The sequence below is a fragment of the Ctenocephalides felis genome, unplaced genomic scaffold (assembly GCF_003426905.1).
Source record: "Ctenocephalides felis isolate EL2017-DRISC unplaced genomic scaffold, ASM342690v1 CF-g0.4_SCAFFOLD_00845, whole genome shotgun sequence".
Lineage (NCBI taxonomy): Eukaryota > Metazoa > Arthropoda > Insecta > Siphonaptera > Pulicidae > Ctenocephalides > Ctenocephalides felis.
In genome coordinates, this window is record NW_020536999.1 from 14,901,773 (window position 1) to 14,916,779 (window position 15,007).

General features: G+C 30.9%; 5 protein-coding genes and 1 non-coding gene across 6 annotated transcripts in view; 3 read left to right on the top strand and 3 right to left on the bottom strand.

Moving 5' to 3' along the window:
* LOC113363993 (chymotrypsin-1-like) overlaps nucleotides 1-1,095 on the bottom strand; it is a 1,407-nt gene extending 312 nt beyond the window's left edge. The window contains exons 1-4 of the mRNA XM_026606460.1: nucleotides 1,033-1,095; nucleotides 804-954; nucleotides 451-715; nucleotides 1-86 (exon numbers count right to left, since the gene is read on the bottom strand). The exon at nucleotides 1-86 is cut by the window's left edge and continues 25 nt beyond it. Of these exons, the coding sequence (XP_026462245.1) occupies nucleotides 1-86; nucleotides 451-715; nucleotides 804-954; nucleotides 1,033-1,078 (548 nt within the window). The 5' untranslated portion in view covers nucleotides 1,079-1,095. The remainder of the gene's footprint in view (nucleotides 87-450; nucleotides 716-803; nucleotides 955-1,032) is intronic.
* Nucleotides 1,096-2,732: 1,637 nt separating this feature from the next.
* Nucleotides 2,733-4,035, top strand: LOC113363991 (chymotrypsin-1-like). Its single transcript, XM_026606459.1, has 5 exons — nucleotides 2,733-2,858; nucleotides 3,047-3,206; nucleotides 3,283-3,565; nucleotides 3,633-3,749; nucleotides 3,808-4,035. Exons 1-5 carry the CDS (start codon nucleotides 2,792-2,794, stop codon nucleotides 3,952-3,954), a joined length of 774 nt encoding a protein of 257 aa, XP_026462244.1. The 5' UTR covers nucleotides 2,733-2,791; the 3' UTR covers nucleotides 3,955-4,035.
* A 369-nt stretch (nucleotides 4,036-4,404) lies between these two features.
* Trnak-uuu lies at nucleotides 4,405-4,477 on the top strand. Its single transcript has one exon. It is a non-coding gene; the product is annotated as a tRNA-Lys (tRNA).
* A 344-nt stretch (nucleotides 4,478-4,821) lies between these two features.
* Nucleotides 4,822-9,167, top strand: LOC113378722 (regulator of nonsense transcripts 2-like). The gene is made up of 10 exons (XM_026619293.1): nucleotides 4,822-5,499; nucleotides 5,609-5,821; nucleotides 5,895-6,012; nucleotides 6,107-6,222; nucleotides 6,291-7,894; nucleotides 7,965-8,094; nucleotides 8,170-8,295; nucleotides 8,459-8,625; nucleotides 8,692-8,873; nucleotides 9,026-9,167. Exons 1-9 carry the CDS (start codon nucleotides 4,822-4,824, stop codon nucleotides 8,870-8,872), a joined length of 3,333 nt encoding a protein of 1,110 aa, XP_026475078.1. The 3' UTR covers nucleotide 8,873; nucleotides 9,026-9,167.
* Nucleotides 9,168-9,383: 216 nt separating this feature from the next.
* On the bottom strand, nucleotides 9,384-10,132 carry LOC113363995 (coiled-coil-helix-coiled-coil-helix domain-containing protein 7-like). The gene is made up of 3 exons (XM_026606461.1): nucleotides 9,985-10,132; nucleotides 9,828-9,926; nucleotides 9,384-9,517 (listed from the first exon to the last, which is right to left on the bottom strand). The coding sequence occupies exons 1-3, from the start codon at nucleotides 10,036-10,038 to the stop codon at nucleotides 9,413-9,415; spliced, it is 258 nt and encodes an 85-aa protein (XP_026462246.1). The 5' UTR covers nucleotides 10,039-10,132; the 3' UTR covers nucleotides 9,384-9,412.
* A 616-nt stretch (nucleotides 10,133-10,748) lies between these two features.
* Nucleotides 10,749-15,007, bottom strand: part of LOC113378732 (inward rectifier potassium channel 2-like) — a 5,488-nt gene continuing 1,229 nt past the window's right edge. The window contains exons 2-9 of the mRNA XM_026619303.1: nucleotides 14,418-14,582; nucleotides 14,137-14,349; nucleotides 12,088-12,267; nucleotides 11,853-11,970; nucleotides 11,630-11,774; nucleotides 11,307-11,426; nucleotides 11,017-11,194; nucleotides 10,749-10,955 (exon numbers count right to left, since the gene is read on the bottom strand). Coding sequence (XP_026475088.1) covers nucleotides 10,749-10,955; nucleotides 11,017-11,194; nucleotides 11,307-11,426; nucleotides 11,630-11,774; nucleotides 11,853-11,970; nucleotides 12,088-12,267; nucleotides 14,137-14,349; nucleotides 14,418-14,582 — 1,326 coding nt within the window. The remainder of the gene's footprint in view (nucleotides 10,956-11,016; nucleotides 11,195-11,306; nucleotides 11,427-11,629; nucleotides 11,775-11,852; nucleotides 11,971-12,087; nucleotides 12,268-14,136; nucleotides 14,350-14,417; nucleotides 14,583-15,007) is intronic.

A 15,007-nucleotide genomic window follows, 5' to 3' on the forward strand; every position in this document is an offset into this window, starting at 1 on the left:
ACAAATGTGCAAAGTTGGCTGTCGTATACTGGATAAATTTGTTGTCTTACACATTGCTGGTGGCTTAATGTGACAGTGTTAAGTTCCTAGTAATATAAAAAATAAATTATCTTAATTTTTGTGATATAACTACATAACAACTACATTAATAGTGCAGTAAACGCAGAGGAAAAAAGTGTTTAACCTCTGAATTTTTTACTGTGATCCGATTTGCATGAAATTTTGGAATTAGGCTCATCTTAACCTCAAGTTTAAAAGTGAAAACAATTTGTACTCTGCCACCATTTTATGCAAATTGGAGCACAGTAAAACAATTCAGACCCAAAACGCTCAATTGACTGAAGTAAAAAAATAAATTCATTTTTACCAATAAATTTGGCAATAGCACAAACATTCAGGCATTACAGCCTGAAATGTTTCTAATTATTGAATTTCCTATTATTATCTTACTTGGAGTTCATTCGGTCCATTCAAGTTAGCTCCAAGTCTTCCCCATCCAGTAAGACGAGCAACTTCACCGCCTCCAACATAAGTTTCGCCCAATGGAATTGGTTGAACATAATCATTGAATTCGATAGGGCTGGACACTTTTACCAAAGCAAGATCGTGTCTTAAAGATTCCTGGTCGAATTGGTGAACAAAAGTTTGTTCTACGAGGTATCTTTCACCTGGTTGATCAAGTTTGTTTGTTCCCACTACCACGTCGAAGTCATAACTGGAGGGAAAAAAATTGATAAAATTAGGTGGATGGTCGCCAAAAACTATGAATTAAAATGTTTGGAAAGTGTTGAAGGTCTTTTTACCCCAAACAGTGAGCAGCAGTCAAAACCCAATATTCGTTCAAAATTGAACCACCACAGAAGTGGAAGTTACCAACTTGCAAGGATACTTGGTAAGGTGCAGAACCTTCTGCAGCTTCCAGTCCTCCAACAACTCTGTTGGAATGAGGAATAGCTAAAAAATAAAAAAATATCAGTTGGATATTTTCAAAAAAATTATAATTATTATCAGATGGGTTTCTATTATAATTACCTGCAGACAAGGCAACGAGTGCTGAGAAAATTACTGCGGTCTTCATGGTGACGATCCAGTAACACAATTGCATTTCCCGAATTCTGCACCATCTTTTATATCAAAATGCACATTTTGAGATGCCCTTATCAAACTACTTGAAATTTCCAGAATACAAAAGATACTTCAAATTTCCTAATCGATAGTAATTGATTGATAAATCGATTGATTAGATTTTGAACTTTGCCAAAGTTATCAGATACTTGATGATTGATCAGAGACTTGATTTGATTTTTTTGTAGAATTTACTAGATTTTACAGAAATATAGCTTAAGGTAAATTACAATATTTTATTTTAACTTCCCGTAGGGTAGTTATAGCAATGGGCCGAAAATCGAAAATGAGAATTTTTGCATTTCTCGATGTTTTGAAGGTTTCTGAACATTTTGAAGGCATACCTCAGAAAATATGTAGGTGTGTGTGTGTGCGTTTTGTATGTTTGCATTTTTTCGTCTACGTTTTCGGGCGCACGGATTAACCGATTTGATTGGTTCAAAAAACATTCGATTCCTATTGATAAGGAGATGTGTTGATTAGTTTTTGGCAAAGGCCGGTCCACCCGTTACGGAGATACGAAGCAAAGAATGCAGAAAATACAAATCGAGTTTTTGAGAGTACGGTGTATCCGATTTGAATGATCTAAAAAAGATTCAATTGGTAATGATTGGAAGAAGAGGTGATTAATTTTTGGCAAAGACAGGTCCCGCCATTTCGAAGATACAGAGCTAAATGTGCAAAAAATGGCAGTTTTTGAGTGAACTAAGCGTCCGGTTTGAATGATCTAAAAAACTTTCTGCTTGTATTGACAAAACAATTGCTTTTGAGGATAAAAAATTATTACATCTTTTTTATTTTCCATAAAATATTTTTGTAATTTTAAATTGAAAAATTCAAAAAATTACCCAGTCTAAGCACAGTCTAAGCGCGACTCTGGTACCAATGTTTTCCCAAGTGCGTTTAGACTGTTTCTGTACAGGAGCTCTTTTCCAATTTTGTGAAAACTATTGAAAAATGTGAAACTGCCGCCAAGCTAAACACAGTATAAATGAAAATGACGCACAGAATTAGTTGCAAATGCGTTTAAACTGTGACTATAGGGGAGCACATTTTCAATTTCGTGTAAATTATGCAACTATTTTTTTTTAAATTGAATTCGAAATAAAATGACGATTGTTGATGTTGTGGAGATAAATTGATTTATGATTTACATTTGATTTGCTCAGATATACCAAGATAGCAAAAATAATTAAAGTTACAGTATTTGTAATAATATATTTGAAAACGTTTAAAATTTCTCGAATATTTCATTACAGCACGGGAAGTTCCAGCAATTTGCCTTAAGGCACGATGCCACACACCACTAGAGTTATATATTTATTCTGCAAAGTTTATTCTCTAAAAATTTAACCAAAAATTTTGAAAAAGAATCTCTAAAAATCGAATCCATCATTTAGACTATTGTCTGATATTTTTATCATTTTTAATAATAAATAATATATAGTTTTTTAAATCCTTATTTAAAATTAGTTTTTTAAATCCTTAATAAAAAGTTTTATTGCAATATTAATCCGAGATTACTTCAATGTGCTTCATATGACTTTCAAAGATAACATTTGTATTTATATATAACTTTAATAATTACACGCAGTACACCTTTGAATCAAAGTCAAGATCTGTAATTTATTGATTACATGTGATTGAATTGATTTTTTGTTACACCATGAATTTTATTGGGAAGATTTTTTGTGTAGTGCTTTTGGCGTGTTTTTCATTACTACATTTAACAGGTAATTAATTCTTTATAGGTATACCGTTTTCATTTACCATAAAAAAAGTTTCTTCGAGTACCTACATCCAAACTACAATTTTTGATTTCATAAGAATTTTATTTTTGTAAAAATTTTACACATAAATGCAGACTTTAAAGAATTTATGATTTAGGTATTAGTAATTTAAATTATATTATTGTTTCCAGTGGCTTTTTTGGCAGATAGAATTGTCGGAGGTAAACCAGCTGGTAAATATTCTGCACCTTATCAAGTTTCTTTTCGGGATGAAAACAATTCACATTTTTGTGGAGGAGCTATCTTAAATGAAAAATGGGTTATTAGTGCGGCACATTGCTTCCAAAACATGTAAATTGAACAAATTATATTGATACTTGGATCAGACCAATAATTATAGTTGCATATACGTTGTTACTTTCTACAGTTCTGCTTTTACTATTGTGGTTGGAACTAACAAATTAAACGAAGGCGGATATGTCTACGAAGTTGATCAAGTTGCAGAGCAGGATTTTGACCCTAAAACCATGGAGCACGATTTAGCTCTTATAAAAATCAAGGATGAATTCAAATTTAATGATAAGTTTTTATTGCACCCTGTCAAAGCTATCGGACTTCTCGAAACTGAAGTTCAGGATGATGAAATTGCAAAGGTGACAGGATGGGGTCTCAAGAAAGTTAATGATGAGGATTCGCCGAACGATTTGCAAGTAATTATAATATTTATTAGCATCTTGCAAATCTTGTTTTTGGTTTTCTATTTATGTATTTATTCAGGTGTTGAAATCCGTTACGATTAGCAACTTAGATTGCGAAATGAGCTGGCTATATTTCAATAAAATATTCAAAACTCAAATATGCACCCAAACATTAGGCGGAACTGGTACCTGTATGGTAAGTAGAATATAACTGACTTAAAATTCCCTTATTAAGACTATATTATTTTTATTAGGGTGATTCTGGAGGGCCTCTTGTAATTAATAACAAATTAGCAGGTGTAGTTTCCTTCGGATTTCCTTGTGCCGTAGGCTTACCGGATGTTTTTACTGGTGTTTTTTCCTACTTAGAATGGATTAAGCAAATTATAAATAAAGTTTAATAGAAAAGGTACCTTATCAACATTTAATTTTTGTCTTTGATGTTTACATAAAATTAAGGTACTTATGAAATTAATACATTGCTGCCTTATATGAAGTTACAATATGTAGTTTGTTTTTGTACGACAATGTACTTATAAAATTAAATAAAAAATGAATAAGTATTGTATTGTAAGTTAATAAATTTTTAGCATAAATGGCTTTAGCCATAGATAAGTAAACATAACATGGTTTTAACAAACTCATTGCATATTATTCAAGGCTCCTTCAAAGACTTGCAGGAGCCCGGATAACTTGGTAGAGCTATGGACATTTAATCCAATTTTTACTTATTTATTTATGGGTCCAAGGAGTCCAAGGGTTCTAGACGATATTAGAACCCGAAAAGATCATAAGATTTGCTGCTGGAAAGCAGTGAAGGATCTTTCAGGCTCCGGAGTTGTCTGTTCAGAGCCCGGATAGCTCAGTCGGTAGAGCATTGGACTTTTAATCCAAGGGTCCAGGGTTCAAGTCCCTGTTCGGGCGTGTATTTTGCAGATATATTGTATTTGAAATGCTGCTGGAAAGCAGTGAAGAATTTTCCACCCCGGATGCCAGACGGGTATGTTTTTGGAAAATTACAAACAATTCAAATGAAGCGCGTAAAAGCTGTCATGTCAAGTGTCAAATATTTCAGAACATGTTTTCAATTGTCAACAAGTGTCAAACGTATTTATTCAATAAAGTTTGGTTAGGTTGTTAAACGTCAACATAAAGTTATCAAAGATATCAAGAACGAAATAAAGAATTTATTGAATAATGTAAAACAAAATATATTATTTATCGCACAGCTAGTCCTCACATTTATTTAAAATATCATATGATCAAAAATGGAGTTAAAACAAGATGAAACAACTCCTATGGAAGTTGAGGAAAAAACTGATGATCTAGAAATTTTAAAAAATTACATCGAAGAAACCAAAATTCGACTGCAGAATAAAATAGATATTCGTAATGGTAACTTAAATTGCGAAGTTCTTCCTGATTCTCATTTTTCAAAACTAGATTCCAGTTTAAAGAAAAATACCACATTTGTCAAAAAATTAAAAACCTTTAGTGCAAACCAATTAGATTCATTATTAAAAGATTTATCAGGGTTGAATTTGACAAAATACATATCAGAAGTCGCTGCAGCTCTTGTGGAAGCAAAACTCAAAATGACTGATATTCCAGCTATTATTAAATTATGTAGTACTTTACATCAGAATTACCCAGAATTTTCACAAAGTTTCTTTGAAAATTGGCAAAAGAATTTAACCATAAAACCGAATGAGAAAGTTGCAAATCCTAGTAAATTAAGAGTTGATATAAGACTTTATGCAGAGCTTATAAACGCTGGAATTTTTACGAATAAAAATTGCTTACCTTTATTGGGAACTATTTTGACTACTTTAATCAATAATGATAAGGAGGAGCATAATAACATTGCTACAATATTATCCTTTTGTAAGCATTGCGGAGAGGATTACGCAGGTCTTGTTCCAACAAAAATAAGACAATTAGCAGAAGTAAGTTTACTGGGATAAATAAATAAATATGTATTTTGATTGATATTGGTATTATATATTGAGTATGCGTGTTTATTGTTATATAGATAATTTTCTTTTTCCTTTATAGAAATATAATATGGAAGTACCAAAACCGAACATTTTGCCACCAGAAAAACAAAATAACGTTAGAACTATTTTAAGAGAATATTATACTTCCATTACCAAGCATCTTACAACAGAACATATTAATCTTCAAGCACTAGAGAGAGCAAATAGACGAACTTTGCAAACTAAGGGAGAACTCAGTGCAGACAGAAAAGATAAAACAGATGCATTACAAGTATTTTTTCTATAGTGAATATATGAATAATTTTTATATCAAATACTGTTTATTATACTATTTGCATTTTTAGGCTTCATATGAAAAATTACTTGCAGCTACAGGTCAATTTTCAGAGTTGTTAGATTTGCCAATGCCAGAATTACCCGTTGAGAAAATAGTACCAGAAAGTGAAGGTGGAGTTATGGAAGGTACCTAACAGAGTATATATATATATATATATATATATATATATATATATATATATATATAATTATTAATTTACGATTTATTTACAATCTTTAGGTATAGTGGAAGCAGTAACTTCACCTATGGATCCCTGGGAAGACGATGAAACAAAGGCATTCTATGAAGATCTACCAGATCTTAGACAATATTTACCAAATTATTGTGCCAAGGAGGTAAGAATATTTTGTAATAGTTTTTATTTAGTAATTGAATTAATCGAGATATTTCCTTTCTATTTAAGAAATCAGAAGACATATCAACAATATCTCCAGAGGTATTAGATTCTGATAATCCTGATCTTTTATTAAATGAAGATACTCAAATTACAGAAACAATTGAAACAGAAATTGAGGAAAACACACCATCAAATACGAAACAAATGTTAGAAGCATTCTTATCTAACTTATGTAATTGTGTCAACAAAGAAATGATTGATAGTGCTGCAATTGATTTTCTGCTTAACTTAAATACTAAACACGGTCGCAAAAAATTAGCTAAAAATTTGTTTGGTGTTTCTAGAACCAGACTTGATTTACTACCATTTTATGCACGTTTGGCTGCAACCGTTAGTTTAGTAAATGCAGATGTGGGCAATGACTTGGCTCAAATGTTAAAACAAGACTTTAAATACCATGTTCGTAAAAAGGATCAAATAAATATAGAATCTAAAATAAAAGTAGTTAGATATATTGGAGAACTAGTTAAATTTCAGTTGTATTCTAAAATGGAAGCTCTATTTTGTTTAAAGATTTTGTTATTAGACTTTCAACATCATCATATTGAAATGGCTTGTGCATTTTTAGAGGTCTGTGGAAAATATTTGTATAATCACATGGAGAGCAGACAAAGAACTTTAATTTATTTAGAACAAATAATGAGAATAAAAACAGTATCTGTTTTAGACTCTAGGCATGTCGCTCAAATAGAAAGTGTCTATTATTTGGTGAGACCACCAGATTCAACCAATGTAATTCAAAAAGTACGACTGCCCATCCATCAATATATACGGAACTTGATTTATCAAGACTTGTGCAAAATGAATATTGATAAAATTCTCAAGTTACTCCGGAAAATTGATTGGAATGATAAAAACATTGCAAACTATGCTATTAAATGTCTAACTAATGCTTACAATGTTCGATATCACTTAATTCGATGCTTAGCAGATTTACTTGCCGGATTGAGTTCACATCAAGAAAAAGCTGTTTATAAAGTAGTTGATGGAGTTTTTGAAGATATCAGGAATAGTTTGGAAAACTATACACCAAAATTTGCTCAGCGCAGAATAGCTATGGCTAAATATCTTGGAGAACTTTATAACTATCGTCTCATAGAATCAGCAGACATTCTAAAAACACTTTATGCCATCATTTCCTTAGGAGTCACCATGAGTTATAATATTGTTTCTGAAGTTGATCCACCTGCAAGTTTGTTTCGATTAAAACTAGCATGTGTATTACTCGAAACTTGTGCCCAATATTTCACAAGCTCACTCAGTAGAAAGCGCATGGATTACTTTTTGATTTTCTTCCAGAACTATTATTGGTTTAAGAAAAATGATCCAATTTGGGAGACAGAAAAATACCCTTTGCTTTTTGATCATGAGTATAAGGATAGTTTGCAATCAATTGGAAGAAAAATTACAATTTATAACTCTTTTGAGGAATGTCAGGAGGCTATAGATAATCTGAAAAAGATGTTATATCCAAATTTAGGTGAAGAGTCAAATGAGAATGATGTCACCGATTCATTGAATACTATTGAAGAAGAAACAGAAGGGGAAGAAGTTGATGAAACTGATGGAGATGTAGTGAATTCTCATGAAGATTCAGAGATGGACTTGAAGTACGTTATTATAATAATCATAGACACATTTTGGTAAAACATCTATTATAAAAAATATGCTATTTTTCAGAAATAATGATGATGAAGAATTAACTGAAGAATTTTCTGAACAAGAAGGCATTAGTAGCACTGAAGATGTTAAGGTTAAATTATTAAATACTACTCCAAGAGATACTGAAGAAGATCAACTCTTCCAACAAGTAACATTTGGACATCAAAATTCAAATAATAATAATAAATTCAATTGCTAAAATTATTATTTTGTTTACTTGCAGGCTTTGGATAAGATGATGGCAGAAAATTGCCAGGAAAGGCTTAAAGATACTGCTAAGATGCGACGTGATGATATTGTTGTACCGATGATAGCAAGGAATAATAAGAAGAATTATGATCAAATACAGGTGAATATCAAGCAATATTAAATTTATATTAGCACAGACTTTCTTGGCTTAGATTCTGATTAGAATTGCTGAAGCGCACGGCGAAAATCTAAACATTAATGAATTTTTATAATTGAACCACTTATAATAACATGAGATTCTTATTTTTTATGGTTTTCTGCAGGATGTGGCTTCAAACGAAACAAGTAAAGAAGTGCCGTTTGTTTTAATGCTTCGAAAAGGCACAAAACAGCAATATAAAAGCTTCAGTGCCCCCGTAGATTCACAACTCGCCATTAATTTAAAATCAAAGGAACAAGAAATAAAAGAAGAGAAGGAACGCGTTAAACGGTAATAAATCTTGAATTATAAAAATAACCAAAGTATTTGATTAATATGCTATGAAAATAATTTTAGACTAACACTTAATATCACTGAACGACTTGAAGAAGAAGACTACCAAGAAATGTTAGCTGCTAATTCTAGACAAAATACAACAACACATCATAATTCAAATAGAGATAGAGCTAAAGGCATTGGACGATTCAAGCATCAGAAAGGAGCACCTGATGCAGATTTAATTTTTGGCACCAAATGAGGTTGGGGTTAAATATTAAAACCATTTCAATGCTATATTTTACATTATAAGCTCCAATATTTTTGCCTAAATATTTAATAGAAAAAACTAAAATATTTTAAATTAAATAAATATATAAATAATTTAACAGCAGATACGTTTCTGCTTTTGTAGACATTGGTAAATCCCTTGGATCAAAGCTGATACGAATCACCTGCTTATGATAGCTTTTAAATGGCACAAGAAATATGCAGTTAATTTTTGGAGATGGATAATAAAACGAAGCAGCAGTGACGAAGATTATATTATACCAGAATATTATTTTTTTCAATTTTTTTTCAAAGTGTGAGTAGTAAAACTTGATTATCATTTATTGCATAATATCGTTTTTTTTTATTTTTATTATTTCATGTTATCAATATAAATATGCATATGTGAGCAATATTAAATTTTGCAATTCACATTAAATATTTTCAATTTAAGATTTTATTCATATTGAATTAAATGATTATAAAAATTATATGAGATACACTATTGCTTTTATAACAAGATTCATTGTATTCATTTAAATTGCGAAAAATATTCTTGCTTTATTTGTTCCCTCATATGTAAAGGTGGTAATGTCGGACGTATACCTTGCCTTCTTCGCTCTGATTTTATTTTATTCTGCAAGGAAAAGATTATTAAATTATATGTTGTTAGCTTATCTCAGTCTTTAGCCAAATTTTTATTATTTTATGAGTATAATTAAATTGTAAGGAAAGAATTTCTCAAAGAAATTAAGAGCCAAAGCAAATTAAATATTTATAAGAATTTTCATGCTCAATTGTTGATCAAATTTATAGATAAATTATTTTTTGAATAACGAATATTTGAAAAAATATTGCAAGAAGGATTAAATATAAATAATATGAAGCTTCAAAGCAATCGAGTTATGTTCTATTATACTAATTTGTGTAATATTCAAAGTTCTAACCCAAAATGCTTTACACTGCTTGTAATTTTCAAAATGAGCTTCACAGGCATCGTGTTTGTAATTATTATCATTCAAACATTTCAATGATAAATTATGTTCCTGAAAGATAAATTCCGTTATATATTTTTGTTTAAAATATTATTTTTTTTATTCCTACTTTTAAACAGGGATTATTTTCCTCTTGAGCAGCCTGATTATTTGCCGGTCTCATTTCTTTTGTATGTTATTTAAATTATAATCTATATATATTGCATAAAAGTAAACATTGAGGTTATAATAGGTTAGGTAACATATGATTGTCAGAAACGTCAAACGTCTTGTTGACATTTAAATACCAGAATTTGTCGCTAGGGGGTCTCTGATTTTATTAGGGTGTCTGCACACGTGGTATTATTAGGGTCAATAAGAAGAGTTTGATAGATGATAAGAAAATTTTTCTGGTAAAATTTGATTTATGAAATTTTACGTTTACATTACAATCAAATATTTTCAAAATTGCAGTTTTAGATTGGTGTTGGTTTTTGGTAAAAAGATTGATTTTTGAGCGAAGTCGTCATATTGAAAGAAATTATGATTAGAAGGCAACTCAGTGGTTGTCCTTTATTTTTGTGAGTCATATTTATCGTAAAGTCGTAATATTGTAGCAATACAATCAAATGTATTTCTAACTCAAAAACACACTTAGATCAACATTCTAAAATGAAAATTAGTATTTATACTTCCTGATATCAAGCTGCCTGTGATGATAAAGAAGCTGGGCTTGTGGTAGACCAAACAAACACCATATTTATTAATTTTGCTTTTATTACTTAACGAAATTCAATTAGTCACATGGAAAAAACAATCTATAGCTTAAATAAATAATTTTTTGTACACAGTTCTTACTTGAAATAAATAACATTTAAATTCGATCATTGTACATCATACAATAGTATGTTTCAAACCATCTTTATATCTGGTATGACCTATAATAAATTCATCAGAGCTATAAGAATCTGAAGAATTTCTTCTCTCTATATCTACAATACTATTTTCAAAATAATCGAATATATTTTCTTCAACTTCGTCTTCCATCAAAGGATCCAAAGGTGAAAATCCTCCCGTGTTGTCAGTATTATTGCTTATATCCTGGAACAAGACATAGGAGAAGTTGAACTTTGGGAATATAGTTTTTGGTGGATAAAATTACCTGTGAATTTGAATGTTCTACATCGACGTACTCCTGTGATTTATAATGTGCTTCAAAATCGTTTACTTCTTGCATAACTTCATCTAAGCGTTTTGCACTACAAAGTGGTGTATCAAAAGCATAAGTCCTGTTGAGGAGTTCGCAATCAGCTACATAACATTGGAGTCCTTCGTCAAACCTTTATAGATAGAGTTTCAACGTTCTAATTTTTTTTTTAAGTTTTTGGTCATCCTTTAACTGAACCTAATCAGTATTGTGCTTTATTAATTTTGAATAAAGTCTTTTATTACCTTAATAAGTTTTGGAATCGATGTCCCCACAAAATTTCTCTTGGCAGATAGGATGTTCGGGACTGTGTCAATTGCCCTGTGGCACTTGAACTTCCAGAAAAGGTTACGATTACTTCAAACCTGGTTATTGAAAATATATAATAAATTATCCTAATACAATAATAAAAAAATATTCGGGATAATGATTGAAAGACAAATATATTTTTATTTGTCACATTTTCAAAGTTCTTGGGGTGATCCAGTACCATTTACTCTTATTGCACTCGTTTTTTAAGAGAAAGAGGAATTAAATATGGATGCAATATATTATTATAGTAACTTACTTTTTCTCGAGCAAATCTTTCGCCGACAGATCATAAAAAGGACTGTCTTCATCTATCACATGGACCACTGCAACTGGCCACAATAACAAGAGATGACCATCAGATTCCAGTCGAAGTGGTGATTGATAAGATTTCAATCTTTCACCTATAAGAATAAAAAAAACAATTGAAAAAGCTATTAATAATAATTGATGATACCTATCTTTATCTATCACGAATTTACCTTCTGGTGTCAACTTGTTTTCCAATAAATATGCTTTGATATCAGAACAAATTATATGAGTGTACCTAGGATCACAAACGCGAAACATCAGACAAAGGTGACCATCCCTTTGGCAAATCTATAAATAGTAAAAAAATATTAAACGTCATCAAAAAGACATAATTATCAAATAGACAAATCTAATAGGAAAATTCATTATAAAGGTATAAATATTCTAGTCAAATCAGTCATTTACCACAGCTATTTTGCTAAAAATGACTTCCGTCAGTCGTTTAGAGGGCCTGATCATTTTTGCGTAAATAATTCCAACCATTGCGCCTTGGATTCCAATTCCAGCAACCACCTGCATCACCAGTAGAAATATTGCTTCTGGACATTCTTCGTTTGGGTAACGGAGACCGTAACCGATTGATACCTTTTCAGAAAAAAAATCTTTAAAAAAAATAATAGTCATGTGAATATTTGCAAACTTTTTAACAGCCCGAAGAAGAGGTTTATTTTTATCAAAAAATCTGATTTGCTAATTTTATGTTTTCTCGACATTTCAAGCTATTCTGAATCCAATGAGACCAAATTTGCAAAAAGTATATGTGTGTGTATGTGCGTGAACACATTTTTTGTAAAAGTTATTTCGAGTCATTTTTGATATTTTGTCCTAAAACCTGAATTGGCTTGTGCATTTGTGTCAAATTTTTCTTAAGACTAAATGCTAGTTACATCTAGTTTATTATCTTCATTCCCGCAGTAAGCAAATATTTTATCATCATTAAGCGATAAATACTTAATTTAATATAAATTATCAATAATTATTGCTGTTATCAGTTAATTGATTAGATTTCAGTCAAGAAATATTCAAAATTTGTCCGAAACTATTTTTAACTTCCCGAAGGAGGAGTTTGTATTTTCATCAAAAAATCCGACTCCCTAATTTTATTTTTTGCCGATGTCACAAGCCGTTCTGAATTGAATGAGACCAAATTTGCAAAAAGTTTGTGTGTGTGAACAAATTTTTTGCCGTAAATCGACGTTTTCTCAAAAATGGCTGGTCCGATTTCAAAAATTTAAAAGCTATTCGATGCACTTCGCTTAGGACTAGCGTTTCTTAGTTTTGTGCGACGATCGGTCGAGCCGTTCTTTGCAATTCGCAGAAAAGTGGAAACATTTTCGTCCACGTTCTAGCCCGCAATTCTGAATTGATTTTGAAAATTCAAAAATGTTCGAAAGATATTGGTTGGGAATCGATCTAATTAGTTTTTGGTAAAGATCGGCCGGGTTGTTTTCTTGTAAAAAAGAGTAAAAAAAAAATTCGACGATTTTTATGATTTTTTTCTTGACGGTAGATACCATAGTCTTATAGATCATACTAAAATATTACGGCCCTACGACAAGTCGTTTAATTTAAAAATTCTTCAAAGTTTGCAAATATTAGTATCGTTTTTTTGGGCGTTTGTAAAAATTAGAACTTTCATCAATTTCAAAATTTTGAAAGCTAATTGATGTATTTGATGTGGATTACCTTTTCTCAGTTTTGTGCAGCCGAGCCGTTTCTTTGTAATTTGGAAAAAAAAGTTGAACTTTTCGTCCACATTTCATACTACCGAGTCGATTAAAAAAAAACAAAAACTGTTGGAAAGATATTAGTTGGGAATGATACTGATTAGTTCCAGATGAATATCTACCGAGCCGTTTTCTTATAATTAACTGTTAAAAAAATATATGAGTCAATTTTTATGGAACTTTTTTGGCGATATATTTCGTGGTCTTATAGAACTTACTGGAATATTACGGCCTTACGACAAGTAATTTAATTTGAAAATTCATCAAAGTTTGAGAAAATAAGTAGTTTTGTTTGATATTTGTTAAAATTAAAATTAGACGATTTACTTGTTTTAAACGATAGAGTACTTGGTCTTAATGAACATACTAAACCATTAAAGTCCTGCAGAAACTGGTTCAATTATGAAAATTGTTGATTTTTGAAAATTTGCTCTTAGAAAATACTCCGAGTTAATGTGTTCGTTCGTTTCCAAATATGTGTAATAAATCCAATCGGAATACATTTAATCACTTAAAATTTAATTTAAATTTTATTGATTAAGTCGATCATTTACATATATCGGGAAGTTCATGTAAATTGCCTCAAGGCAGAAATACTAATACCAACTAGTTTCATATTTGCTGAGATCACTATGACTTATATATCACTAATTTTTATTTCCTTAAAATTCTGTACTTTTTCTAGAATAACTTTCCATTTCGTTTCGAGTAGTTTCTGTTCCCTCACCTGAGTCTCTATACTCAATAATAAAAACCCAGCAAAATTCGTCGTTCCTTCAACACAAGGTCTACTTTTTCCATCCAGTCGTTGTCCATTCTCGTCAAGATTTAGGTCACCATGTGCCGCTGCCACCAGCCACCATAAAAGAGCAAATCCTGTCCAGCACAGGAAAAAACTCAGGGCGAATACTGTCAAGGTGTAACGCCATTGACCATCTACCTGGATAAAGGATGACATCAATGTTAAGGTATAAAGGGGATAATTATAAGTTCTTGATTTTTTCTTACCAATGTGTTGAAAATATCTTTCATGAAAGTGAGGGATTTATGTGCCACGTGGTGAATGGTGACATTGTAGTGACCAGCTTTGTCCACCGCCCTGACTTTTCTTCTGGTTCGAACACCATTCGTTTCTGCTGATCGGACACGTCTGCATCTAGGATTTCTAGTCACCTGTGTAAAAGTCAAAAACAATAAAAATAAAATAAAGAGTGCGCGTTCACACTCTTGCGAAATAAAGGCTCACACGCGATTGAAGTAAAACTTTTTGCTACTGTACAAGATGGCATTTAAGTGAAAATAAATAATCATATAACAGTTTTGAATAATGTTATTAGTAAATAAGGTAACACTCGCGATGCACACATTTATTAGTGTCAACCATTTTTACACAGTTATATAATGATAATATTAAATTATATTTTATAATAACATTAAAAATATGTGTAATATTCAAAAACCATAATGTTTTTATACTTCAAATACGGCATGATCGGTTTGTCATTGTAATTAGCATTTAGAAATGCTAATTAATTTAGAGAATTGAAGTAATTGCTGATTAATAACTTCTAATATTCGTTCACACAGTGGATTATGTT